The sequence below is a fragment of the Cygnus atratus genome, chromosome 23 (genome assembly GCF_013377495.2).
Source record: "Cygnus atratus isolate AKBS03 ecotype Queensland, Australia chromosome 23, CAtr_DNAZoo_HiC_assembly, whole genome shotgun sequence".
Classification (NCBI taxonomy): domain Eukaryota; kingdom Metazoa; phylum Chordata; class Aves; order Anseriformes; family Anatidae; genus Cygnus; species Cygnus atratus.
This window is the reverse complement of record NC_066384.1, coordinates 168,515-196,414: the sequence shown is the minus strand read 5'-3', so window position 1 is coordinate 196,414 and position 27,900 is coordinate 168,515. Positions and strand designations below refer to the sequence as shown.

Sequence of the window (27,900 nt, the reverse complement as noted above, 5' to 3'; positions counted from 1 at the left end):
AATAGTATATCAATGGTATTGCAACTTTGCTGTATTAATCTTTTAAGAATTAAAGTTGCTTGTCCCTTCAAAACAGGAATGGCACAAGATGCCTCTGGATTTTGATGCATTAAAAGTGGAAAAATTTTTAGTCTAAGATTTCTTCTGACCTATCCCCATGGACTTTGTCATGGTCATGTCCCCTTAAAGCGGGGGAGCCTGTGCAGGAGACAGAGGTATGTGGAAAAGGGGCCTGATTGCTAACACAGTTTCCAAAGTTTTGGGACCAAGAACCAAACTTTCAGGGGGATCCTCCAGCTCCCCCACTGAGCAGCAGTGGAGCTGATGCATGCGGAAGGCAGCAGAAGACAAATCCTGCATCATCACCACTACTTTGAAAATACAGATGTTTTACTGAACCTGGGATCATCCAGGACCCCTCTCAAAACCAGCATAAACAGCTCAAAAATCAGATGTCAAACACACAAAAAACCTACACACTGTGCCAGTTAATCTCATGCCCTTCTCCACCTGCTGTGGTGAAAGCCAGGCAGACACAGCCATGCTGGCTACTCCTGCACCAGAAAGCTTCCTCCTCTACCAAACGCCTTGCTGAAAAACTCCACAGCATCAGAAAAGACTAGTGTTTCCTTTGCCAGGCAAGCAAGCAATGCCCCAAGTTGCATTATGTTGTACATAAAATCAAAATATGCTATTAAGAGCAATTTGGAGTCAGGATTGCTTTTGAAACCAGGTGTTTTCACTTTCAGGGGCACCATGAGCTGCAAAAATGGGACATTTATATGGATTTTCCATAGCTGACTTGGAGAAAAAAAAAAAAAAAAAACGTGGAGCCAAATAAACCATAGCCCTTAGAAAAAAAATACAGTTGCATCCTTTTGGAATTCATTAGATCCTCCCTCCTCAAGCAGGCAGGTGCTGATCTAAACCACGGGTTGTACAAGGGAAAGAGGCATTAAAAGAAAAAGACCACATTTTTGATCAAAACCATTTAGCCCAGACAAAAAACAAGTAGCTCTTTTTCCAAGTAGACTCCAAAGACTCATAAAAGGATGCTGAAAGTTGAATGACCTTATAAACCTCAGCCTCAAGTGTACTTGGAGGCAGCTTGGCTCAGACTGTGGCATCCGATGAGGTCCTGGAACTGCTGTGCCCAGCAGGAGCGCACCTGAAGGGCAGCGACCACCACCCTCCAGGAGATGCAAAACGCCAGACCAGACTGAGCCACAGCAGTGGATCCAGGTCTGGAGGCAGGATCCAGCCCTCCCACCCAGCACAGTTTGCAAAATGCCTCCATCGGAGCTTGGCTCCTCTTAAGTCCTTTTCTCTGGCAGGGCTCTATGAGAGCCAGAGACATTTTGGCCTCATCTGCGGCTTGCCAAATTAAACAGGTAATTTTATTCCCACTTCTGAGCTACTATAATGGGGGTTTATAACTCCTGGAGGGTCTGGAAAGTCAGCTATCACAGGCTTTTATTTAACTCAGCCATGGAGACAAAAAACAAAAAAAAAAACATGCTCAATTAACACAAGCATCAGTGAGGATTTTTCCACCTCAGCTACATACAGCACACTCTGCTGGACATGCTCCTTTCATTGATTCAATGGTACTAGCTAAATCTGGACAAAACACATCCAAAATAAAATCCAGGCCTTCCTGGCATTGCATCTCAGGCCCCCAACAGGGAAAGCCAAGTGGTGGCATGCCAGACTTGGCCAACCTCACCCAGCCAGCGAGGGCTATGCAAAGGTGCCCGTGCATCTGTGGGTTTTACTCACCCGTCCACGCTCTCCCCAGACCCTTCTCTTGAAGCCTGCACGCGTTCGTGCACGCGCTCGTGGTCCTACCCTCCTGTAAAGGACACCTGAACTCTACCCATGAGAAGGCAACAGCCAACACTCAGCCAGCAGCTCCCTGTGACTGTCACCTGGTGCACTAAAGGGATTTATTTTCCTCAAGTGTTCAGATTTTATTTTTCAGATCCCGATATCTTTCACATCAAGCAAACAGCCATCAAAACTCAGCAACCCATGCTGACTCTCTCCCTGCAGACCCCAGCCCAAAGTGCCCCTTGCAGCCCCGTCCCAGCACTACCTGCCTCCCCCACCTTCGTGCCAGGTGAGACACTGAAAGCAGCCACGATCTGTGCTGGTTTCTGACGACTTCCTTGTCTCACACAGCAGCTTCACCCACTCTGGGGAGAAGAAGAAGAAGAATCAAGAATCGCTTTGCCCAGATGCATTGCACAACCTTTAAAAAAGCAGAAGCCCTACTTGCAGAGAAACCTGCTCTGGGCAGCTCAGACAAACCCCAAACCTCTCTGCCCACAATCTTGAGCAATAATTTATCCCGACCACGATGGGGATGTTCTCTCCCCATGTTGCAGCTCCCCGAGCACAGCACAGCCCTGCGCACAGCCCCCAGGAAGGCTTGAGGTTTGCTCGAGCCGTGAGGAGCACCCACCCAGCTGCTGTGGTCTCATTACGAGAGCCTTCATTCTGCAAACGCGGCACAACAGTGCCAGCCACCTCCTAGCCCAGGGAACGAAGGAGGAGATGGAGAACAGGGACTGGAAAGCTCTAAGACCCCACATCTGCCTAAGGGATGTTTGATTTTTCTTACTTTTAAGTAATTGCAGATGTAAAATGAACAGCAATAAGAGCCTGAGCTGCTGAGGCCCAGAGCTGATGCAAACTCCCATGTACAAATGTGAAAATTAGATGAGGTGTTGGTTGACCCAAAGGGGAAAAATAAAAAATGAAAATGTTTCAAACATTTCAGAAATAAAACAGACAGTTCCTGAATTACCACTCCATTAATGGAGACTGCTCCACTGGCAAACCATTGAAATCTGCTGTAATCCCACAAAAATCAATGCAGTGATAGCACTACCAGTCTGGAATAATTTATGCATTTTCTTGGACTCCTGAGCAGCATTTCTTCCAGGAGGCTCAAATATATCAGTGATGGGGACAGTCCCACAAGCACATGCTCACCTTAAAGCCCAGCCCTAGTGCCATCATCACTGGCAGGTTCTTGGAAATAAGCATGGGCAGAGGAGCATTACTGGATCAAGAGCAATCAGATCCAGGACTGAATAAAGCAGGAAAAACCATGCAAAACCCACATTAACAGCAATCAGACCAGTAGCTCTCCTTTTCTAGATGAAACAAAGCTCTTATTTCCCTCCCTGGAGAAATTTTTGAGACTCCCTTTCACCAGGGTTAGAGCCTGTCACGAAGTCAGTAGGACTCATTTCACGGACAAGCCCATCTCCCCCTACTTCTTGCCTTTACTTCAGACATGACCTTTTGATTTCTCGGGTAGAGTGTAAATTACATGTCGCCAGCATAAAATATTAAATCCAATTTATATTTAATTATTGATGTTATTATGTATTCCATAGTAATGGCAGCAGGAAAAAAAAATCTACCCCACCATTAAATAGCTTGGTTGCATTAGCAGCTTCTTGAGGTTAGATATCTTCCTCTGTTCCTTCTTAACGGTAAGATTGATGGGTATGGGGAAGTTTGTAAATAGTCTTCCAGAAATATTTTATCTGATTATTGTACCTATAAAAGGGATCAGGGAGGGGGAGAAAGGGCCTTTTTAAACCGCTACTAATTATTTGTTCAGATAAAGGGCAAACAGCTCAGCGATCTGTGTGCATCTAATGCTCTCCAGCAACCCCACTGGAGGTCGGTTGCTCCAATAGCCCCCGCAGGCAGAGACGGGGCTATGGAAACCAGGCTGGGTTTAAGAAAAAAAAGGCAGTGGAGAACCACAGTGGTTTTTCCAGCTGAGACTTAACCAGTGTGTTAAACTGAAGTTTGACATTTTTACTAAAATATTAATTGATTCTGCTTCGACTTGATTAAGCTAATTTTCTATCCATATATATTTAATGCCAGAGCGATCCAAGGTACACAGAGCTTTGTTGTGTAGGTTTTGCTTCTCTTGCCCTCATGTGGGATGAAATGGATTTATGGACATGCAGCATGGCCTGGGCTCCCACTGGGAAAGAGCTCATCCAACCTCTGCAAACACCTTCGCAACCTGCCCTGGCCAGGCCGCACGTCCCACGGCCACTGCTGCCCCTGCTCTCCTCCAGCCGGGCACACAACACCCACGTGCTACTGGGCTGCAGTGGAGGCTGAACCTCTCCAAGGAGCCCGGAGCAGCTGCCACCCAGAGCTGCGGCAGGGCAGCGAGCAGCCGCTGCTCCTGCTGGGCCCTGCCAGCTCCTGCAGGGGGCTGCTGGCAGCCACCGTGCCCTTGCCATCCTGTTCCTTTCCCTGCACTAATGCAATAATAAGTGTATTTATTTCTACAGTGCCTGTGCCTCCTGCCTCATCTCCCAGCACAGCACAATAAAAAAAAAATTAACAATAATAATAAAATACCATTATCCCCATCACTTAAAATTCAAATCAATAGATCAGATGGAGAGAATCCAACTCAAGAAAACTGAAGAGAAATAATTAATCTGGGGGCTGACAGCAGGCTACTAAGTACTCAAGTGTCACCGTGCTGGGTGACAACCTTTGGGACTGGCCAAGCTACAGAGGCAAGAGGGGAAGTTCCTCCCCTTGAAGTACGTCACAGAGTTACTCCCCACAGAGTCCAAAAGATTTGCTGCTGCTTTCCAGCTCCCACCAACGCCCTGCCAGCATGAAAAATAGCCAGGTTTGGCATTTAAAGAAATGCAGAAAGGGAAGACAGACAGAAAGAAAAAATGAGACCCGCAGGAACAATCGCATAGCAGACAAGCGAAGGGAGCCAACGCACAGGCTCCGAGCAGCAGGAGGGCATGGAAAGCTGAACTACTGCTGCATCGAAAATAAAGCAATTTGGTTAACTGTCACGAAAAGCCGGTGAGCTGGGAAGGCGCAGAGCCCCCACAAGCCCAACCTGCCTTCCAGCAGCCTGCTCCTGTAAAGGAGGTTTGTTCAAGCAAATGAGCGGGTTCCTTGATATTTCTCTCCCCTTCATTTGGACAGCTGACAAAGCCGTCAGAGTAGCTCAGCTTCGCCACGGCCCCACATGCTGGCAGCAGATGGGCAGCTTCTCCAGCGAGAGCTTCTCAGCTAAACCTGCACACTGAGTGACATCAAAATGCTATGCAAGTTTCATTCCATTTCCTGAAGTATCATCTTAAAAGTCAAAACTGTCAAACACGTTATGACAGTGTTTCAAAATAAAGCACTCCCCCTTCTTAATGGGAAAGGTTTTTTGTTTATTTGTTTTCTGCTTAGAAATGTTCCTTAGTGGCCTTTTAAATCTGGCCAGAAGCCTTTTCCAAACAATTCAGAAGAAAATACTTTGTTATTTATTTATTTATTTATTTTTAAGTGGATTAGCTGTATGATTTTGTAGGTATTTCCAGAGAGGTAAATACAAGGTTAGCCAGCAGCCACCCTATCCCCAGCACAATATGGAACAAAGACAGGGACAGAGACTCGCGAAAGCTGCCAGCCCCAAGACCACAGAGGACAACCCAATTCTTCCTGCAGTGTGTGAGCAGCAGCCCCAGGCCAGGACAGCCCAAATTTTACTTTTTTGCTACTTTCCAGCCCTTGGTTTTCCCAGGGGCCAGACACCCTGGGAATGGTACAGACTGTACATCAGAAATTTTGACACCACAACAGCCCCAAGGAGCAACAACAGCTTTCCAAGACTCACATTTTTCAAAGCAGACTCTGCATATTGTAACACATGAGCAAGTAACCCCCCCAACCGCTTCACCAGGTCTCTGGAGAGATGCTCATGTGCAGTAAAGCCACAGTCACAAGCTGCCACCCCCTCCCACCAACTGCAGCTGATTAATCCCTAATTGCCTCCACCCTGTCAGCATCGCCTTGGGGGCAGCTCAGGTGCCAGGCGTTTTATGCTGCACCTTATCATCCCCCAAACTGTGCCAGCTCCACGTTGCGGGTCTGGGCTTCATTTCCGAACCTGCAGGACACAGGGCTCCAATGATCTTTAACAAGATTTGTCCCTTGCTACACCCCCCTTGATTTCAACCAACCCCTCTTTTCCATTCCCAGGAAGGAAGCAAGTGTTGAGCTATGCCTGCGCTGCTTCTGCTGCCACATCTGCACCCAGCTTGCTGACTTCCCAAGAAGCTGCTTTCAGCATTTCAAGCTTTCAAGTGAAGCGACTCTCTGTTGCTCCTATTTTTGGCGCTCATATCTTGCCAGGTTGATATTTCCTCCTAATGTACTCATACACACTGGGTCTGTTGTTCAACAGGTGTAGGGGAGCTGAGCCCAGCAACTTCCAAGATCAAAAAATTATTTTTTTCTTAAGAAGTTCTTATGCCACATCACGAAAGGATGCTACAGACACTACAACAGTGTTAACTGTTGCACCAAGCCCTGTATTTTCCCCAGAGAGCCTGTTGTATGATGCCTTCCTAAATCACAGCCATGCATGTGGATGGCGGATTCAAGGACGTCTGCAAGAAGCTGCCATCAAAGCAGATGTGGTGCCAGCCATGTGCTGGCCCAGGGACCCGTGTGTCTTTATTACCATTCTCCTGCTAATAAGCATTGGCTTTTTATTCTATCAAATTACCCCCTTTGACGCCTAAATCAAGTTCCAGCCAAGTCCTCTGCCAGGACCTCTGATCTGGCAGCATTGATTCCCTAATCACGTTTGTCCATGTCCTGATCTCTACAGTTACTTTAATGGATGTTTATATATACAAATTATAGTCCAGCCCATGATGTTTCTCAGAAATACTTATAGGGCCCCCAGCAAGCACCAGGCACAGGCATCAGGGACCCACGCAGCCCCATGCTTTGCTTTCTACACCTAAAAATGTCGCCTGGATTACTTTCTTCTTCTTTTTCTTTTTTTTTTTTTCCTGAAGAGCAAAATTCAAGGTGCTTCAGTCTGTTTTACAGACACATACAGACACAAAGGGACAGCTGTGGGAACAGCAGCGCAGAGCTGCGGGCACAGGCATGTCGACAACCCCCCGGGATCGCTGCCGACACCTCCTGCCAAGAGGCGGCTTACAAGCAGCAGGTGAAATCTCTGCCTGGAGCAGCAGGGAGGCATGCACTGTTCCTTCTGCCCGGCAAGGTCTCCCCATGGCCTGCAGCAGGCGAGGAGCTGGGCAGGGTGGCTGCTCCATGCGTGGCTCATTCCAGGACCTCGGGAGCAGGAAATTGTCAGGGCACCACCGCGGCGAGGGCCACGTGTGAGCCCCGCTCCTCCCGGTATCAACAGGAAACCACAGAAAAGCCAAGGCTTAGAAGGAAACAGAAGACACTCTGGTTTTGAAGGGAGGAGGGATGGCGAATGCCGACAGGTGGGGATGTTTTAGTGAGCACATTTAACCACTCAGCAGGGACTTGTCACTCACCTCAGACTCAGTTCAGCCCCATAAGGGGTGAGTGTGGAGGGTGCAGCGCTCTCCAGGGTGCTCTGCATGCTGCCCCAGGCACTCCCCTCCCATCCTGTTCCCTCCACATGAGCCCGCTTGGGCTCCAAAAGGTTCAAGAGATGTATTTATTTCCTCCTCTCCCACCTCCTCCCAGCAGCGTGGCATTGCCTGCTAATTTTACTCTGTCTGGCCGGAGCTTGCAGCCACTGGTTCTTGTTACGCCTCCTGCAGAGCAGCAGCGCAAGCACGCAGCATTTTTGCAAAGTTACAGGGTAGCAGAAATATACTTGTTTTGTTTTTCCTTTGGCCACTCTGTCGCGCTTCCAAAGTTGGGAAAAAATTATGAAGTAGCAAGAGAGGAAAAAAAAAACACACATATTAGACAAACGCATAAATAAACTCTGATTTTGGGGGTTGATCGCACTCCAGAGCAGAAAGGAGAGGACAGAAAGATGGAAGAAACTCAAAATCCAGAAAATTAGAGTATGTTTTTTAAAAGAAAAAATAAACAAACCAAAAAACAAACACAAAAGCAGTGACGCCAGCCCATCGTGCAGCAGCCCTATGGAGATGGCCCGTTGGCTGCAGCTCCTCATTGCCAGCCCCACCCAGGAACCCTGCCCCGCAGCTGGGGTCCGCTTGGGTGAACAAATACACATCTTCTGCTTGTCTTTTCTGACAGATCCACTCCCTGCCAGCCCCCTCAGCACGAGTCTCAGCCGGGCAAGCACACATCTTCACCTCATACCATTGTGCCAAGTCCAAAACAGGCAGCAAAGGGAGGAAGGAAATGAGGATGAGCTGAGGATGATTAAGGGCATCTGGGAGAGATGTAAAATGTTAGCGAGAGGGAAAGCAATGATGTGTATTAAAAGGAAAAGTACTGGCATGGAAAGGAAGGGATCTGGCACCAAAGGAGGGCAAGTAAGGCTGGCCAGAATGGCTAAGTAAGGTCTTGGAGCTGTGGTCAGTGCAGAAGCCCATGGGGCACTTGCTCAAACAGCCCGGGGAAAGCCGTGACAGCAGCGAGTGGAACAAGGAGCTGCCACCTGCCCCCATGGAGGGCAAGGTCTGGGGAAGCACTGGGGGCACCGGGGGAGCTGCTGGGGATGGGACCTGAAACCAAGCTGCAGCAGAGGGAAGCCAGGGGTAGTGCTCAAGCCCGTGAGGTTCCAATCACAGCCCTTCCCGAAGGGAAAAAACACACGTAACAACAGAGGGCACAGAGCACAAAATGCTAGGCTTTCACTCATAATATAAGAATTTAAGCTGTTGGTGCACAGGATATTTAGGTGTGGGGCTCAGCACACCCCTGGCACAAGGTGGGTGCCCAGTACCGCAGAGGGAGGAAATTGTCCCAGCAGCATGCGAGGAAGCTGCGGGGCTGGGCTTGGATCCGGCATGCAGTCCTGGTTAACACATGTCGCAAAACTGAAAGCCAAATGGAGAAGGAAACAGAAGGTGACAGTAAAGATACCGTGACTAAAGGGATCTTCCAGGGCTGGTTAGAGGAACTGGCTTTGCCTTGAGGTGGTCGGGGATGTGCTGGAGCGCTGTGTGCAGCCCCACAGATACCATCAAAATGCCACCCAGGTGGTTACGAGAATGACAGATAAAGGCAGCAGAGCAGGAACAGATTTGCAGAAGTGACACCCTCTGGGGCTCAGCACTGGTTGTCAGCTCAGCCTCATGGTTTCTGTTTTTCTCCCAACAAACAGAGATGCCCCTGCTCCTGCACAGCCAGAGGGCTCACATGGGGAATGGCTCCTGAATCCCGCCCTGGATTAGCACCTTCTGAGGGCTTCCTGGCCCAGGCCAAGGGTTTGAGGGAGGCAGACTGTTGGCGCAAGGTGTGTGGTATCAGCATGCCTCTAAGGCCTCCTGCACGTAAATGACCAAATGTTTTTGCATCACTGCGTTTTCTGTTTTGGTGCATTCATTATCATGCACAAAGGAGGAAGCGACCGCTCAAGGTACCTCCCAAAACAGGGGGAAAGCGTTTGCATCCCCCTAGCAGAAACCAAGGCTGTCAAGCCTGCCCAGTACCCATGGGTGCCTGGGGTAAAGGATGCTCTAAGCAACTCTCACAGGAGCACTTCCTACAAGATGACTGCAGAAAATTTAAGACAGGTTATGGCCTGCAGGTCTTGAAACACTGGAGAAGATCAGACCTGAGCTTGCATTTTCCTAAGGGACAAAACCTCCCCACGCACAAGAAACAGCTCCCAGATTTGATTTTCTGCAAGAGTCAAACAAATCCAGCTTGCTCACAGCCCCTCTCTGCTCCTTTCACCAAAGCTTCACCATATTAAGCAGCTGAACTGCATCATCCAAGGAGTGTCAAATTGGTTTTAAATGGTTCTAATTATAACCAGGAAGTTTTAAAGTGTGTGGGTGGAAAGGAATGCATCAGATTAATTTAATAGCAGTTACCACGGCACAATAGTCCTTCAATTAAGAGTTCTTTCTGTCTGTTTTTTTTTTTTCCTGTTAATAATAAATGTCATAAATGAGAATAGACATATTACTTCATCAGATGCTTTGGCATATCTTGTCGCTGAAAGCCTTTTGTGCAGAAATAGTAGCTGAAAGGGTAATTTTATAAGGCTTAGCACTCACTTAACACTTTAGAGGCCAAAATCAGCCCTCAGAAGAAATCCAATAAGCTGCACCTGTTTGCATCAGAGCAGAATCCAACTCTACAACCACAAAAAAAAAAAGCCCTTATAGTAGCAGGACTGTGCTCTGGTGTCTCAGACACAAGCCTGCATCCTGCTGCTAGGAGATGCTTCCAGTGGCTGGGGAGACCACGGGGCACAGCTGGGGGTCAGGGAGCCTGGGGACCTCCGCTCTGTGCCCTGGAAATGCTCTCACTTGTTTTCCATGATGTTTTCCCAGCCCTCTGAATCCTGCACCATCCGTGGGGTGGCTCTGCAGGACATGCGTGGCTGGGGGCGTGGGTGGGCAGCGGGACCCCCTCCGGGCAGCAGGGGTGCAGAGGCTGGCCCTGGCGGGGTCTCTGCAGGCAGAGAAGGGCACGGCCTGCACAGGGGCAGCTTCCTCTCCCCCTCTGGCTTTGAACAGCGTGGGGGGTTCCTGAAAACCAGGTGCTGAGATGGGAAACCGTGTGTTTAACACTGCTGCTCTGCAAGGAGTGTCTGTGAGCGGGGCTGGGAGGCTGCTGGGCAGCCCCGGGGAGCAGCCTGTGCCCCAGCTCCTTCGCAGTGCTGCAGATGGGGCCTTGTTAGCAGGGGTGATGTGCTCACACAGCCCCATGCCACAACGTCCTGTGCCAGGGGCTGCTCCCTGCTCTGCTGTGGGCTGCAGTGCACGACTCGTGTGTCCCTGGAAAAGGCAGCTAGTGGCCCCGTCTCTCCTCTTTGAACTCCCTTCATAAAAGCTGGCAAACTTCAACCTTAATTGCTTCACACCTGGATTACAGACGTGGTTTCCAGCATCCCCTCCCAGAGCCACGCAGTATGCCAGGGCAAGCTCACGTATCCCCAACCAACCACCGCTGTCTTTGCAATTCTTTTTTCCCTCCTAGGTCCCAGCTGCAGCCAGGCAGGTTTCTTTTTGCAGCTGGAAATTTTGCCTGGATCTAGCTCCCAGCGCTGCAGAGGGAAACCCTCTGGCTCTGCCTGAAATAGCCTTTACTGTTATTTTTTCCTCTTTAAAAGGTTTATTCTGGTGGGTAATGAGGGGGAGACCGCTGGGATAGGGGAAAACCACGGAGCAACCCAACCCAGCCAGTTAATGACGAGGGAGGATGCAGTGGCTGCAACCAGGAGACAAAAATACTGGGAAGAGCTAGCAGAGGCATCTTTAAAAAGAAAACCTGTGGCTGGCAGGAGAAGCAATGAGGCTGGGAGGGATCAGGAGACAGCCTGACACCTCTGGGCTCCCCAGGACACTGGGCAGAGGATGGGGGTAAGAGGGGCATAGCCCCTCTGCTGGCAGTGGGCACCCCACAGACTCACAACACCTCTGGATTTGCACCTAGGGCAGTGTACTGGGAGCTCTGGGGAGATCTGGCCCCTGTCCCCCCCCGCATTGCTGATGAAGTGCAGCCTGGGGGTAAGGTGCCTGCTGTTTACAAGCACCGGCTGTCCTTTAATATTTAATGACAGCTAAAGTGTGCTTCCCACACAGGGGGGCTCACTGTGGGGTTACAAGAAAGTGATATTCAGACTGGAATTGTTCAATCTCAGTGGTGGCAAAAAAGCACCAAAAATGAAATTTCTTGCTCTACCCTGCCTGGTTTGCTGTGGGGGGCGGGGTGGGGGGGACAACAAATCAGGGGCAGTGGCACCCAAAACACCTGAGGGGACTGGGATGCCACCATAGGAGCTTCTGCGGCGCCGCCCTCGCTCGGTGCTTCCCTGTCCCCACTAAGCCTCACTACGAGGTCGATGTTTGCCCCACAGCTACCGGCAGCTTCATGCCACAGGAGTTGCCTTGCACGCCATCAAGTGCTGAAAAACAGCAGAGATTGACTAATATTCCCCAAAATATGGCTTCATCTTTGTGATTTGTATTTAAGTTTGGCCAATGCAATATTGAAGAGATGACTGGTGGGACTTTGGTACTAAAAACAATGCACAGGAGGTAAACATGGAGGTTTAGTATTTTACCGTTGTGGTTTTGAGATAGTTTATGACACTGGGCTAATAACTCACAAACCAAAATCTTCATCGATCGGGAAAAATGTTACGTTATCAGCCCCCCGTGCCTGGAGAGGCATCTCCCTTGCAGCCCCCCCCACTTCGCTGCCCAGCAGGGATGTGTCCGTCCCAGTGTGTCCTTTGGGGCATGCCCAGCAAGACACCCTTGCCATGGGCCCCATTTTCTGGGACAGGGTGCCACAGGCTCAGCCCCTCAGCAGGGAGTATCCCTGGGGCCAGGTTTGGGCTTCATCCAGGGTAGAGGGAAGATGAGGATCTTCAGGATCCCAAATCCTTGGGGTGCTTCTCAAAAATGAGATCTCAGGGAACATCTCCAAAGTCACCCCAGTGCCAGCCAGGGCTTAGCCTCCTGCAATGGTGATTCCGAAAGCAGATTTTGGTGCATGTTCAGTTTTGCCTACTGCCCACGGCAGCAAGAGGTGAATTTGCAGCATCTGCCCTGAGGGGCTGCAGCCTCGTGCTACACAACAGGAGTAGCTTCCTGGGGAACGGAGGGCGAAGCAGCCCCAGCAGGGAGGGGAGCAAATCCCCGGTGTTCAGGGCAGGCCCTTGGCCCCACAATGCTGTGGACTCGATGTGACTCATGCCAGGACCAATGGAGGGAGTGCCCCCTCCACGCTGCCCGGCTTGTGGCAGCTTCCCACTGGCCTCCTCCCTCGTAATCGCAACAGTGGGACCACAGGTCCATCCTTCCTGGTTATTAGCAGCTAATTAATTGCCACTTGTCACATTCCCCTGGGGAAGCGTCTGCCCCCACCAATCAATCTCTGCTGCTGCTGGGTTTGGGGAACCTCAGAGACATCCCCAGCCCATCGGGACTGGCAGGGCCCATCGCTGCAGAGAACCGGACTGGTACCTCCCGAACTGGCTGTGCACAGGCACGGCCCCACGCCACGCCACGCTACCGGGGAGGGCGTCCGTGGCAGCAGGTGATGCTCAAGGGCAGCACATCAGCCAGGCTTTCCCAGCCAGAGCTTGGACAGTGAGAAACTCAGAGGTGAGCACCCCAGGCTGCTCGTCCACTGTCTTGCAGCAGCATATTTCTGTGATATATACTGTAAATCTGCTTCATTTGAAATTCACGGTTAATGACTGAGTTGCTCTCATCCAGGAAACTCTGTGAGGTTCCGGCTTTTAAGGGAAAAGATGTAACCAGGCAGGAGTTGACAAGCACTGCAGAGAGCTGCCCCGCTCTCTAGGCACTTAAGAAGTCTCCAAAAGAAACCTCACCCCCAAGGGACGGCTGTGATCTTCAGCAAGGAGGGGGCTGGGGAAGAGATGTTTGGGGTGCCCAGGCTGTCGCCTCCGCAGGAAGGGTTCTCCTGCCCACCCCAGCAGGACTGGGGCTTTGGGTACATCATTCTGGGAAGAAGCAGTGAAATTCCTGCTGTGTGCCACTTTGGGGTCAGAGTGGGCTGGTATGGGGTCAGCAGCAGCAGGAGCTGTGTCTGGACATGCTGCTGCTTCCTCCCCTCACCCCTAGGGCTGCAAATCCCAAATAATCCCACCATACATCCCCCAGCCCATCATCCCAGCCTGAGCTACGATCCTGGACTGATGGAGTGTAACATGGAAAGGGAAGGCTTGGGCAAAGCTCACCCACAGTCCCTCATCTGGCAAAACTGTGGGATACCCCCCCTGCCCCCCAGCCTGCCCCACAGCAGGGCTGGGACCAGGGACACCCAGCGGGATGCCTGAGCAGCCTTGGGGAGAAATGGGGTGAATTTGCCATTTTGCCCACCCACTCGCTACTAGCATTAAACATAAACCGTTGCCATCATTTGAACTATATGATCAGGAGCCTAATTCAATACAATTAGGATCATTGTTTGAGGGTTGAGCATTTAGCTGAAACCCTAAGCCAGTCCTGCAGTAATTTGGCTGTGGAGGAATTGATTTTGACCATCAGCACTTTCTCATTTTCAATAGAGTATGAACATAACCAGGTTAATTTCTGTTAAGCACATTACCCAGGTACTTTTGGCTCTCCAGCCCAATGATTATGTGTCTGATCTGAAAGATTATAATTGCAACCCAACAGGACACAAACTGTAGTCTATGATTGAAAGGAATAGGATTGAAAGAAAAGCAGCTTCTCTTCTACCTAAGAAACAAACAAACAAACAAACAAAAGCAGACAATCTTCATTTTTCCCTCTCTCCAAATTTCTTCATGGTTGTGGTGGTTTCTATATGCAATAAGGCAGTATATTAGATCTGTTCCAATCAGTAAATATGTCCTGATTAATCTTACCTTCAATACACTAGCATGTCTGCAGTCTCACTGGATTAATGCCTTTACTGCAAGTTTGATTTGGTCCTATGCAAGTTGTAGGCCTGGTTTTCCTTTCCTTTACCCAACGCTTCTGCTTGCAAAGGATTTTCCAGCGTGACTGGAGTGGGGACACCCACCTGGCGCAGGAGAGCAGAGGTCACCCCCAGCACCCCCACCAGCCCAGCCTCCCCCAAGGCTCCCAGCCCCATTGACAGAGGGGATTTGGCCATGTGTCCGAGTCACAGATGTCGGTATGCCGCTGGGATGACACAACTGCGAGCTGGCTGGCGAGAACACAGCAAACACACCCTGCATGTTTCACCCCTGCTCACCCCTGCAGTTCCCCCAGAGCCGGCGGCAGGGAAGGGTTCTCACCCCCGAGGACATCCTTCCCCCCACTGCTGCCACCCATCCCCAGGGCTGGGGCCGGGATGAGCCCTGTCACCAGCCCTGACTATACATTACTCCTCCTGATCATCATAACGTTCTTCCGCTTATAAAGCACCTTTCATCACGAAGCAGGATGGAAGGCGGCAGCTGTTGAACAGCATGGAGCTGCACAGCACAGGCAGGGACAGGCAGGAAGTGGAAGCGGCTCCTGCAGCTGCTGGGACCGCGCAGGAGAGCCGTCCTCACGCCACCGCGTGCCGGGGCCTTATCACATCCCCCAGCACGCTCCCAGCTCCCTTCTGACACGCAAGGAGCCCATGTGGCAGGTTGCACGTGACAGCACCGATGTGACACGCAGCAGCTGTGCAGGGGGCAGCTGCACCCCACGGGTCTCCCGTGGGGCAGCCAAGGGGAGGAGAGCTGTCCTTGGCTGCGGCGGAGCACTGCACCTTCACGCCTCCTCAAGCAGTGCCTGCACCCGGCACAACAACCCATGGTGCCGCAGGTCCAACCCACAGCATCGTAGGTCCAGGTTGTGGCACTGCAGAGGTCTGTATGTGGCCTTGGACACACAAGCACTGACACCGCACACCCGAACCATGGCACCGTGCATCCAAGCCACGGCACTGCACACACAACCCACAGCAACGCGGGGCTGAGCCATGGCATCGCAGCTCTGGCTCCCAGCAAACCCAAACCGTGCCCTTGCACACCGGGCTGGTGCTGCAGGTCTGCCGATGGCACCACGTGCCCAGGTCAAGCTGCCCGCACAGTGGTTGCTGCAGCAGGGTCAGCCCCAGAACTGCCCTGCGTTGCCCCCTGTGAGCACGGAGCGAGACGCAGTGCTGCAGGGCAGAAGCAGCAGGGGCTGACACCTGGGGCGGAGAGGCCAGCTGAGGCAGTGGTGTCCTGGCTCAGGGTGAGGGACTGGCCATCCCGCTGTCCCAGCTGTTGTTTTAAGCACCACCTCTGTGCAGAGCAAGCTGGGGGTAGTGCAGAACCTCACGTAAACCACGGATTGTGCTTTTCCTCCCTGCACAAAGATTTGCTGCATTGCGAACCTGCAGCATCTTCCCTTTCTGCCCCATCATGGCCCTGGCATGAGGGTGAATGGCACAAACCCTGACGGAGCACTGACCTCCCTGTTCAGCCACCCTCTCCTCATGCCCCACGATGCTCTCCCAGGCCAGGTACCGAGGTCTGTCCCAGGCAGACAGCGCAGCACCTCCCCAGGCAGTGCCAGGGAAGCACTGTGCTCCAGCTGGGGCGCTCTGCCTGGCAAATAGTTCAGACCAAATGCCCAAATTCACTGGCTACGGGCCAAAGGAGGGCTCTGGGAGTCCCACAGGGCTGCAGCCATGTCCTGCCAGGCACTGTTGGCTGTGGCTGCTGCTCACTGGAGCACGACCCACTCCGACCACAGGGGACACTGTCCTGCCTGCAGCATCCTCCCATGGCCAGGAGCAGGGACCAGGACACCAACGTCAGGACTCACACCAGCGCCTCCAAGGGCTCAGCCAAGCCCCGTGGGTAGGAAACGTCTTCAGGGCCAGGGCTCATTACCTACCGAGGCTTGGCCTTCATCCTTGGGGGGGGGCACGCTGTGGCCTCTGTCACGCTGGAGTCACAGTCATTTTTCTGAGAAACAGCACAACCCACTCCGTTCACTGCTGCCCAGATTGCCTGAGCAACACAAGGAGCTTCGTGCTGCGAGGATGCCTGGTGCCTCTGCAGAGGGCACTCAGACGTGCACCCTGTGGACCCCTGATAATAGCGTCACATTTGCTGTACTGGCTGGGAGATAACTGATGCTGTTCCCTCACCAACCCTCAACCAGGATCTTCCCTTTTGAAAAAGACAAATATAACTGAGATGAGTCAGTTCCTCCAAGCTCCCATCCCCTGTACAATATGTAACTGGAATTTTTCATTTCGGCACTGCAGGGGAGGCATAACTGGAGAAGACAATGGAGGCAGCTACAACCCAAAAAAGCAGTGCCAATTCTGTGTGCATGAGAAATAAAAACATTTTTAAATCTAAAAATAAATTAACTGTAAATGACAGCAAGAGCAGATCTGCGTGTACTCACTGTCAGCCTGTGCAGGACCAGTCCTCACTCCTTGGCACGAGGGAGGATTGGGTGAATTCCCTGTTCTTCCAAGCCAGACTGTGATTTGCAGCAGTACCACCAAGCAGGTAATGCACTCAGCACCTGCATGAGGAACTGGGCTCACCGAGTTGGCATCAGACCCAGAAGCAAATCCACAGAAGCCAGGAAAACCTCTTGGGTTTTTATAACTGCATTATGGCAGTGAAAAGGGAAAAGAGGCTTCACCAAGCTCGGTGCTAGGCTGGGCCAAGGCATCATAGAAACCCATAAAAACCATCCAGCTTCCCATGATTAAATAAAAGGGTAGCATGCACACAAGCAGCCGATGGGCCCACTCCACGGAGGGACAGCTGAGCTGCGGCCTCTTGGAACGGAACTTTGTCACGGAACGGAGCCCATATCCAGTAGCTTCTGCTGAGACCACCTTCCTTCCCTGTCACCCCCCCGGTATCTCCTAACTTGTGTTCGGGGGAGACATGGAGCAACCCAGTGCTCAGGTGTCACAGGACACTGCCTGGATGCTCCAGAAAACGCAAGGCCAGTCGAGGGACTGAAGGCGGGGGGGCACAGCTTATGCGGTGTTTCATGTGTGGTGGTGACCTCTTCCCACATGTGGTGAAGATGGCCCCTGAAGTCAAGCACCATTTTAGAGCATGTGAGCAGGGCCAAATCCTGTTATTCTCCTTTACAAGCATCAAGACTTGCCAGGACATGGCCAGGGCTGCTGCTGCAGTGGCAGCAAGATGTTTCTTTCGGCTTTCCTTGGCTCCTGTCATGCACTGATCACCTCCACTAACAAACATTTCCATGGGGCCACCTATGCAGAAGGTGAGGACACCCTTGCTGCAAAGGGCTCTGAACCAGAGACCAGGACAGGACCCATGGGGCAACCTCAAGGCAGAGTGGATGGGAGCTCCAGATAGAGCAAAGATGCTGGTAAAACCACAGTCCGACGTAACTCAGAGTCTGACAGCACACCGCCCAGCCTACTGCGCAGATCCGGCAACCACGTTGCCGGCTGCTTTCTTCAGCAGCCAGAGGAAATCTCCCCTCTTCCAGCACTAGTGATCCCCATCCTCAAGTGTGGTGGCAACCATCGCACGGCCAGCTTCAGATGCCTCACACACATGAAAATTTGATGCTTCCCAACCAACTGCAAGGGTACAGACAAGGCAGGTGAGGGGAGACTCTCCCCCCCGCCCCCCCCCCCAAAAAAGCATGTTGGGAAAACCCTTTCCCCTTTCTTGAGATATTGTCAATAGGACTATGTAAGTGCCTTTTGCCCCCCATTCTTTGCCCCAGTCTGCTCTGTTTCACAGCACTAGTTCCACTAGGTTTGGTGTTTTTTTTTTCCCTCTGACTTGACTCCTTGCTGGGTAACACTGTATTTGATATTTTTAATCACTCAGCATGCATCAGAGTTTGGCAGTGGAAGAAAGTGAAGTTAAAAGAGAACAGAGATAGTTCATATTTGCCAGGGCTGCTTGCCATTGTCACAGCCCCTCATCACTTGTGCTGCATTTCCCTCTGCTGGAAAGTCACGAGCTGAAGCTGACTGTGTCGATTTATAAAACAGTTCTTAACCTTCTGGGGCCTGGATTGTTTCTTCAAAGAAAAACAGAAGTCCTAAACCCTTCTACCTTTACTGCACAACAACATTGCACACATGTTCATCTTTTACATACACAGAGATGCATTTGTATGGGCATATAAATCCCAGTGATAAACCCTTATAATCTACATTTGGCTTTGTACAGCTGGAAAATCCTGGTCACTCCAGAAATATTATGGAAATTTTTACTTTCTTTGCTCAGAAGTTGAAGCAAAACCTCTGTCACGTTGTTTTCTGTAAGAGCTGCAACTTTCCTCCCTGAGCAAACCTGCTGTGGGTGATGTGAGTGATCTCCAGAGCCTGAGCGGACAAGGAGCAGTCGTGGGGGTGCCGGTATTTGGCTTCATCCCTTCCAGGCTCTCTGCCCTGGATCTTGCCAGTGCTTCCAGGTAAGCTGAGGCACAGAAGAATTCACCTGGTTCACACGTTGCTTCCTTACTTTGTACAGACAGTTTGCATCATGACATTGATTCGCTGGAATAAGAAATAAATAAATAAATAAATAAATAAAAAGTTTCGTCAAAGCGTTCGTCGAGCCGTAGCTCCAAGCCTGCAGCAGGCTGCCTGTCCACACAGCGGTGCCCGGGGCGCAGCAGTGATGTGACGGCTGCCTTCCAGGCAGCTCCGAGAGGCAGCGGCGGGGCTCCGGGCCTGCCTCTAACGGCGAGGACGGGCACTCACCGCTGCCACCGGCCCCTCCGCAGCACACACGAGACAAGCCGACGCGCCCAACCCGCACGTGCCGAGCACCAACCTCAGCGGGTCCCGCAGCGCGGCCCCGGCCCGGCCCGGCCCGGCCCGGCCCATCCCATCCCCATCCCATCCCGCCGCGCTCCGCAGCCCCGGGGCAGCCCCGGGGCAGCCCCGGGGCAGCCCCGGGGCAGCCCCGCGGCAGCCCCGCGGCAGCCCCGCGGCAGCCCCGCGGCAGCCCCGCGGCAGCCCCGCGGCAGCCCCGCGGCAGGGGCGGACGGCGCGAGGGGGGGGGGGACGCGCGGCCGCAGCAGAGCCCCGTCACCCCCCACCCGCCAGGGGCGGCCGAGGCCGCGGCACGTGCCCGGCCGGAAGTGCGTCGGCAGGAGCGGAAGCGGAAGCGTCGGCGGCGCTAATGGCGGCGGAGGTGGTGGCGCGGGGCTGCCCCGCGGCTCTCGATGAGGTGAGGCGGCCGCGGGAGGGCCCGGCCCAGCCCGGCCCGGCTTCCCGCGGCGCCCGCGGCTGAGTGCGCTTTGTTCCAGGGCTCCTCGGGCTCGGAGGATGAGGCACGGCCCAGCCCGGCGGCGGCGGCGGCGGCGGCGCAGAAGCGGGAGGGGTGGCTGCGCAAGTTCCGCGAGCTCCACATGAAGCGGGTGCGCGGCGGCGGGGGGGGGTCGTGGCCGGTCCGGGGGGGGTGCGGCCGGCTCGCAGCGCGGGCCGCCTCTGTCCCGCCGGGGACCCGTTCCGGACGGCCGAGGCCCGGTTCCGCAGCCTTTCGCCACGTCGGTGCTTCGCGCGGTGCCCGGGGTCGGGAAGCGGGGTTGGGACCCACGCACACCTGGCCCCCGCCCCCAAGAGCCACCGGGGGTTTGGGGGTTGGAGTTTGTGCGGCCGAGCGTTGATGCGTCTGCAGTTTTATAAACTGCTTCATTCCCAGAATGAGGCTCGCAAGCTGAACCACCAAGAAGTGGTGGAAGAAGATAAAAGGCTTAAATTACCACCAAACTGGGAAGCCAAAAAAGCACGTCTGGAATGGGAGCTGAAAGTGGAGGAAAAGAAGAAGGTAAACACAAAGCTGTGGCTTTCTGTGACCTATTGTGAAGCTCCCCCTTAACGCTTAGAGAAGTCAAGAGAGCTTTTACAGGGGGGTTAATCCTTGGGCAATGTTTTTGTTAAATATTACTTGTGTTATATTAGGAATGTGCAGCAAGAGGAGAAGACTATGAGCGAGTTAAACTTTTAGAGATCAGTGCTGAGGATGCCGAGAGATGGGAAAGGAAAAAGAAGAGGAAAAATCCAGATCTAGGATTTTCAGGTAACAGTTTAACTATATAATTATCCATATTCCTAGCGAACACCTTTGTTAATATTTCAGTTGCAAACTGAATCATGAAATAAAAACCTTCACCTTAACAGTACTTTTCTTCCAAAGATTACGCAGCTGCTCAGTTGCGCCAATACCAGAGACTAACCAGGCAGATCAAACCTGATCTGGAGCAGTACGAGAAGCTGAAGGAACAGTAGTAAGTGTAACTTCAGTCATCTTATCTCCCATGTTTGTAATTTTGTTATGAATACTAAAGACTTAAAAAAAACAGTCCTTTCAGGGATTTCTCAGTGTATTCTCTTAAGCACTGTAATATTAGCATTTTAACATTTTAAAATGCATAGCCTACCTGATCATCTCCCTTGCAATCTCTACTTCGATAAAGAAAAAGAACTGTAATTGGTAAGTTTTTTTCTTCAAATTCAGTATTACTGAGTTTGAAGCGGTATTTTGTCAACTGGAAAATATTTAGACGTGCAAGTGGATTACTCTATTTCTTGGAGTCAGTTGTGGGTTTTTACTGTGTTGTTTTTTTGTAGAAGTCCGACAGGTTTTAAATGAAGTTCCAAAGTTTAGCATCAGACTTAAGAGTTTCAGTGCTGGTTTCTCTATCTTGTATGGGCATGTGATACCGTCTCATAGTTTGCCTTTAATATTAGCAGTTATCACTGCATCTTCAACTCCTACAGTTAGACACAAGTTAATGCCCTGCAGTATTAAAAACCCAAACAGAAGCAGTGGAATCTCAGTCAATACAATTGTGTAAACTGGTGCCCATCTGTTCCTCTTGCTCAGTGGTGAAGCACTCTATCCAACATCTGACAGTCTTCTCCATGGAACTCATGTGCCAACTAAGGAGGGGATTGATAGAATGGTTGCAGATCTTGAAAAACAGTAAGTAAATAAGATAAAATTAAGAAACACGTGGTGTGTAGAAATTGTGTAATTAAGTCCACATGATTCGTCTACATCTTCAAACACTGACACTTATCTTACAGAATTGAAAAACGTGAAAAATACAGTAGAAGACGTCCTTACAATGATGATGCGGATATTGACTACATTAATGAGAGAAATGCCAAGTTCAATAAGAAGGCAGAGAGGTTCTATGGGAAGTACACAGCTGAAATTAAACAGAACCTGGAGAGAGGAACGGCTGTCTGAACTGACATCCACCAAAGTGCATACTACTGCCTTTCTATGCTTATTAAAGTTTGATGTGGATATTTTGCATGCACTCTTAAACTGTATCAGAAATATACTTGGTAGACCTCAAAGTAACTTGTAAAATCAATAGTGTATTTAATACAATAGACATAATGCATGCAGTGTATAGCGTCAGCTGTATATAGCTTTTACTTGCAGAAGTAGCCAGCTCCTCCTGTTTCTCATTCTAAATAAATAAAGCTCTTGCCACATGATTAAGAATAAAGCATGTCATTATGTAAAGAATGGCAAAGTCCCTGAAAATACTCATTTAGCAAGAAGATAAAAACACTTCGAGAACGTGCGTTATTGTTCTGTGAGTGGGAAACTACTCTGTGTTTGTGATGTGCCAAAGGTTGGAGTTCTTCCAGGGGCAGTACCTGTACAGTAATCACAATGTTCAGGCAGCAAAACTATGTTCCACCCTCACTGAGAGGGCAAGGAATGTGGACAACCTACAGCACAGCTGAAGTCACTGCAAAATACAGAATTGTTAGTCCCACAGGAAACCTCAATTCTTTAGGTAGCTGCAGTAGTTCCTATTCTACATACAACAACTAACCCCTCTGCACTCGCACCTCAACACAAGTAAGGCCTGCAAGCATCGAAGTCCTATACCAAAAGTTTTTGAATGAAGATAGGGAAACCTCTCTCTGTACTCAGGCACATGACTTGTTTTAAAGATGCCTCCTGACTGGAATACTCCAGTTCATTGTAATAGCCCTTTATTTTTACAGAAGAGTTCTTAACCCTCAGGGTGGTCCAACATTGAAGCAGGCTGCCTAGGGAGGAGTGATTTATGCCCCATGCCTATCAGAATCAAGAAGCATTTGGAAAATACCCTTAATGCTTTAACTTTTGGTTAGCCCTGAAGGGGTCAGGCAGATTCAATGATCTTTGTAGGTTCGTTGCAAATGAACAACTAAACTGATACAACAGCTTGTTAATTTGCTTTCACATATCATAGGGTGGAAGTCTTCATAAGCCATGGAGCTAACTGCACAGCAGTGCTAAATATTTATGTATAATCTCTACAGTTGGTCTCATGAAGCCTTCTCAGCCAACCTTGCTGCTTGCTTACTGCCTTACAGTGATTCTTTACAGGTTGTTTTTAAAGCAACCTATATCAACCACAAGCCTGCAAACACAAGTTCAGGATTTAAAAGTCAGTGGATGATGTGATGGCTCCTCAAGTGCAACGCTTTCAAAAGATGGAACGGGCAGTCAGTGCCTGGACAGCAACTATTCCAACAGGAAGGTCAATTTTCAAGATAACTCAAGTGATCTTCTGTTGTACTTTGTGGTAATCATAAGGCAAGTGAAACCTAAACCTGGAAATAGCCACTTACAGGATGTACATCAAATTACTACTAAACAAAGCTACAAATACTTGACACATTGAGAAGCCAGTGCAAAACTAAAATTTATTTACTCCAAGTCAACAGTTACACAAGTAATTCAAGTGCTCAAAGTAACAGCTACTGAACTATTCTTTAGAAAAAGTTACCCACCTGTAAGTTCTAGGCCATTAAAGCAATACAAAAATATTTACAAATATACACAAGATTCCCATCTGTGGCTTCTGGATCACCGTGCTTTATATCTGAAAGAGAAACCTAAGATTTCAAAATTAAAGATCTCAAAAATAAATACCCAATATTAACAAGTCTTCAACCCGATCAGAAAACTTTAGACCTCACCATTTGAATATGCATAATATTACAGCCTCAGAAACAGTAAGATATTAGCGTGCCCGGAACAGTGCACATTTAGGTGAGAAGTTTACAAATGTTTTCTTCTCCTTCTTGACAGGAACCCATTGCCCATAGGGACTTCCCTTTCTGTCATCTTCTCTTCCTGGAGAAATTGATGGTTCTTTAACAACATGACTTGCTGGCCTCTGTAGTACTGGTTTTGCCATTGTATTCTGGAAAATAAATTACCTTTGAAAATGCTAGAAAGATAAGGAATATACCAAGACCTACTGACTTCAAGGGGTTTATTTGCATTTAAGCCAGACTGTTTTCTTTCCAGCTCACAGGAGACCCAAGGACTACTAGGCATCAACTACATACACTTAATTGACACGGGATTCAGGGAAGTTTTTTCCCCCATAGTTGTGCATTACTAAAATTTAACCAAAAGATGCAACTTTAAGTTTTGGTGTAAATTGTTTCTCACATACACTTTTAAGTCTGTAGTACAGACACTCAACATTAAGTGTTGAAATGTAAACACTGATTGTCAACACACTGCTGTTGTATGTTTACAGTACTGCTAAAATACTGATCTAACCCCTCTAGTAAAGTAATTGTGAAACCATCAAATTCAATTGTTACCATTATTTAAGAAATTTAATTTGGCAACCAATGCTGTGGAAAGTAATACAAGAAGGATGAATTACTGGACTACCATTTTTGGAAAGTTCACTTACATTAGGGCTGAAAGAAATGCTCCTCTGTGTGGTTGCTCTCTCCATTCCACTTTTGGTTCTATCTTCTGTTAGTCTTCTGGGTTGCTAGAGAAAAACACACAAAGCATAAGTGGGAAGATACAATACTCCATGCAGGTTAAGGCAGTCATCATACATTATTCGTTTTCCAGTATGGTTGTTTCAGTTTTTTACATCAAAAGTAGCTGTGAGCTACTTTTGATGCTTTTTGATACTTTTTTTTATTGTATCTTTTGTACTTGATGCTTTTTGATGCCTTTTTTTTTTTTAATATATATATATAGGCAAATAGATCCATGTTGAAGTCAGTTTGAAAAACATGTATTATCTTTATCAATGTCCGTGTGCCAATTCACATGTGACCTGGTATCCATGCCCCAGTTAAGTCTTAAAGAGGATTCAAATGATTCAAAGCATGGAATGCCATACAATGAAATGCAGTGTTAGAGTAAGTTGCATGAAGTTCTGCATATTAATCCTGCAGAGCTTTGGATAACAACAATAAACTTATCTGCAAGTGATGCAGGCCTCCTCTTCTGTAATCTCTCAACATCTGGAATATATTGCATATATTATGAAAGGGATGCCTGTACCATTTGTCTAAAACCCTTAGCAAATACGAAATATCAGCATCTGATAGATGTAACAATTAGCGCAATTTTCTATTTATCATGAATCAGATTAACACATCATAACAGAGCCAAACTGAAGTTCAGTTTAAGCTGCTCAAGTTTCTCCCTCCCTTAAATTTACAGCAACTATAGCCCACAAGTCCCTTAATTACCAACAGATTTTCTTCATCATGTCTGGAACCATAGTCATGATTTCTATAAGACAGAAATAAAGCATGTAAAATGCATTGTGTGTTTGGGTATGTAATTTCTGGGAAACAGTTTGTTGCATATGAAAAACTTTTAACAGTTAGAAAGGCAGTAAAATCAACCTTTACTAAAAACTATTCAACAGGCTTGGTACAGAGACTCCTTGTTTTAGCTCAAAAACAAACTAGCCAACGTAACAGGCAATGCTGTATTAGAAAAAAAACTTGGAAGAGCTACATTTCTCACTTCTTCATAACCTAACACCAACCAAATGCCCGTATGTGAATCAACAGCTTCTCGGAGTCCAGTGCATATTCAGTGTAAAGTCAAGTCTACAGTGGTTTCTACAGTACTTTTTAGCATTCTTTTAAGTCAATTTTTTGTTCAAGAGTTTGAACTTATAACTACAAACTCCACAGTTGAAAAATACTGTAACATCCACACAGACCGCAAGGTTTTAAAAATATTTACCTTTTAATCAAGAATATTCCAGTTCACACTTACCTCATCTGAGTCCCCAGAATCTTCATGCTCTTGTTTTATATTATTTGTCTCCTTGGAAGGAGTAAGGATCTTCAAACTTGCAGGCAAGACTATGTTATCTGTTCCCAGAGCTTTTGCAGCATTAGCTTTTGCAATTTCCAGAAGTTCCCTCTTTTCTACAAGAAAAAAAGAAGTGTCATTCTCTTATGTTTAAAATCAACATGTACCTGTTCATACAAGCCTAAAAACTGAACATACACAGCCACTGCACTTGAGTAAGCATCAACTCTGATTAATTTTCATCTTAACTTTGGAAATTTAGCTTCAGTTGAAATACAAAAAATATCCTCTAAACTAATTTTTTTTTGTTTTAATATAGTTTTCTAGCTATGCCAAGATTTTCTTCCAAATTCTAATTATCAGTTATGCTCTATAAAGCAACTGTACTTGTTAACCAGACAAACTCAGATCTCTAAAAGGGCATGCTTTTTGCCTCACACGCAATGCAAGTCTCACAGTACCTTTTTCACTCAAATGTAGAGGTGACCTACTACGAGATCTCGTTTGTGACCTGCTTCTCCAGTTCCTGTAAGCCTCAGGATATACTGTTCGCCCAAATCCATAGTATCTTCGGCCTCCTGAACGTGATCTGCTTCTTGAATAGGACCTTCTGTAACAGGATCTCCCACGAGACCATGACCTACTGCGCGACCTACACCGCGGAGAACAGTGGTACCTCCTGTAGTGTCTGGCATGGTACCTTCCTCTGTAACTCATGTAGCCACATGATCTTGACCGGCTTCTGGAATAGAAACGAGAGTATCTTCTGTACCTTTGGGAACTATTTCGTCGAGCCCGTGATTTGGATCTGGACCGGCTCCAACTCCTGGAGGAAGCTGAAGAGGATGTACTTGAACTGGACTGTGAACTGCAAGAAGATCTACTAGATGACCTTGTTGATGACCTATCACAACTTCTCTCAGATCTCAAACAAGAATATCTTTTCTTTGGTGAGCTGAGTTTCAAGTCATCCATGAAGTCTGCCATATCATCAGTCTTCTTAACCATCATTTCTTCCATGCAGATACTTTCAGAACCTGATTCTGTTTTTATTGTTGTTCTGTAATACCCAGTCTCCATTCCTGAGGGGTGGGGAGAGGAGAAGCAAAATCATTTGTACGCAGCAAGTCATTTATACATCAATTAAACATTACGACATGGGCCAAAAGTTCAAGGATAATTAGACACACGGACATTTCTTTCAATCCAGATTAGTAGCATGTTTTATGCATGACAACTTTAAATTTCATCATTTCCTCTTCTGTAGTGAGTCTTCTATATGAAATTTAAAAATGGCTTCAGTTTAAACCATGAATAGGTCTCTGCAACTTTAAGAAGTTTGTGTAGGTTTTAATACCCTTCACTCACTGTAGACACACGCCTTTCGTGAAAAAGATACAAATTGGTATTTTCCTTAAACAGGAAAAAAGTATCCTGAAGGTACAGCAATCACTTCAAGATCTTGACTGAACTGCACTACAAAACTGCCTCTGCACAGTCCTCCACACATCCCAGCAACATATGCATCAAATCCCTATTAAAAATATTGTAGATAACTACTACAAAAGCCACAGCTAATGAGTTACTGGATGTGACCTGTTACGAATGTCACACTCGTTATGGTAATGCATTAAAATGGCTGTCTCCCTTCAGCGGCAGCCATTTTACATCTCCAAAAGTTACCACACTCTGCGGTGTAACCATCCCACCCCCGTTACTTAAAGCCGTATTGCCACCCCGCAGATTAAGGACGGCTGCTTTAATCACACCGTTTGTATTTGGTGCTTGTTGTAAACAAGAGCTATCAAGTCTCCAAGCCTTACTAAAACGTGTCAAGTTCCACGCTCACCGTAAGAAGCGTTCTCCCTGCTACTACTGGAGCTAAACTGCGCCGCTTCTCCTCTGCAGGAGAGCAAAGATCGCCGCCACCGTGCAGCGCAGGTAAGGGAGACACCTGCTTGTCTCCGACCGCGCCCCTCGTCGCAATCCTAAGCAATCGCCGGCGCTTTCAACGCGGTACGCGCAGAGCGCAGCGCAGCGCAGCGCAGCCCAGCCCTTACCCAACCGACACTCCGCACGCGGGCCCCAGCCCGGTGTGCGCCGCCCCCGCCGCCAGGGGCTCCGACCCGCAGCGGGAGGTTCCGCGCCAGACGCCGCCTGCGGGTACTTACCGCTGGGGCTGCCGGACGGCACCGCGGGCGGGGCGAGGCGAGGCGAGGCCCCGGAGACGAGCGACGGCCCCCGCCCCCTCCGCCGCCACCGCCGCTGCCCGGCCCCGACCGAAGCTTCCAGAACCTGTCCCCCGCTGACGTCCCGAGGACAGCGGAACGCACGCGCAGTCGGCCAGTAACCTCTTCGGGCATGCGCGCGGCTGGCGAGACACGCATGCGTATTGG

The 27,900-nt window shown here is 49.2% G+C and overlaps 2 protein-coding genes and 1 long non-coding RNA gene across 3 annotated transcripts; 1 reads left to right on the top strand and 2 right to left on the bottom strand.

Annotated features, from left to right (window-relative positions):
* Positions 1–18,230: 18,230 nt before the first annotated feature.
* On the bottom strand, positions 18,231–19,358 carry LOC118255677 (uncharacterized). The gene is made up of 2 exons (XR_004781014.2): positions 19,220–19,358; positions 18,231–18,939 (listed from the first exon to the last, which is right to left on the bottom strand). It is a non-coding gene; the product is annotated as an uncharacterized LOC118255677 (long non-coding RNA).
* Positions 19,359–19,489: 131 nt separating this feature from the next.
* SYF2 (SYF2 pre-mRNA splicing factor) lies at positions 19,490–21,934 on the top strand. The gene is made up of 7 exons (XM_035562027.2): positions 19,490–19,618; positions 19,698–19,808; positions 20,093–20,218; positions 20,353–20,470; positions 20,588–20,678; positions 21,278–21,376; positions 21,481–21,934. The coding sequence occupies exons 1-7, from the start codon at positions 19,571–19,573 to the stop codon at positions 21,644–21,646; spliced, it is 759 nt and encodes a 252-aa protein (XP_035417920.1). The 5' UTR covers positions 19,490–19,570; the 3' UTR covers positions 21,647–21,934.
* Positions 21,935–23,093: 1,159 nt separating this feature from the next.
* Positions 23,094–27,864, bottom strand: RSRP1 (arginine and serine rich protein 1). The gene is made up of 5 exons (XM_035562026.2): positions 27,676–27,864; positions 25,966–26,586; positions 25,466–25,620; positions 24,123–24,206; positions 23,094–23,615 (listed from the first exon to the last, which is right to left on the bottom strand). Exons 2-5 carry the CDS (start codon positions 26,582–26,584, stop codon positions 23,433–23,435), a joined length of 1,041 nt encoding a protein of 346 aa, XP_035417919.1. The 5' UTR covers positions 26,585–26,586; positions 27,676–27,864; the 3' UTR covers positions 23,094–23,432.
* Positions 27,865–27,900: the final 36 nt, after the last annotated feature.

Excerpts from the sequence above, each read along its gene's own strand:
- SYF2 (XM_035562027.2), top strand. The coding sequence starts at position 19,571 with ATGGCGGCGGAGGTGGTGGCGCGGGGCTGCCCCGCGGCTCTCGATGAG. Across the intron at positions 19,809-20,092 it reads GCGAGCTCCACATGAAGCGG|AATGAGGCTCGCAAGCTGAA; the intron begins GTGCGCGGCGGC and ends CTTCATTCCCAG. Across the intron at positions 21,377-21,480 it reads GTTGCAGATCTTGAAAAACA|AATTGAAAAACGTGAAAAAT; the intron begins GTAAGTAAATAA and ends CTTATCTTACAG.
- RSRP1 (XM_035562026.2), bottom strand. The coding sequence starts at position 26,584 with ATGGAGACTGGGTATTACAGAACAACAATAAAAACAGAATCAGGTTCT. Across the intron at positions 24,207-25,465 it reads ATTCTGGGGACTCAGATGAG|CAACCCAGAAGACTAACAGA; the intron begins GTAAGTGTGAAC and ends GTTTTTCTCTAG. Across the intron at positions 23,616-24,122 it reads GCATTTCTTTCAGCCCTAAT|AATACAATGGCAAAACCAGT; the intron begins GTAAGTGAACTT and ends TTTATTTTCCAG.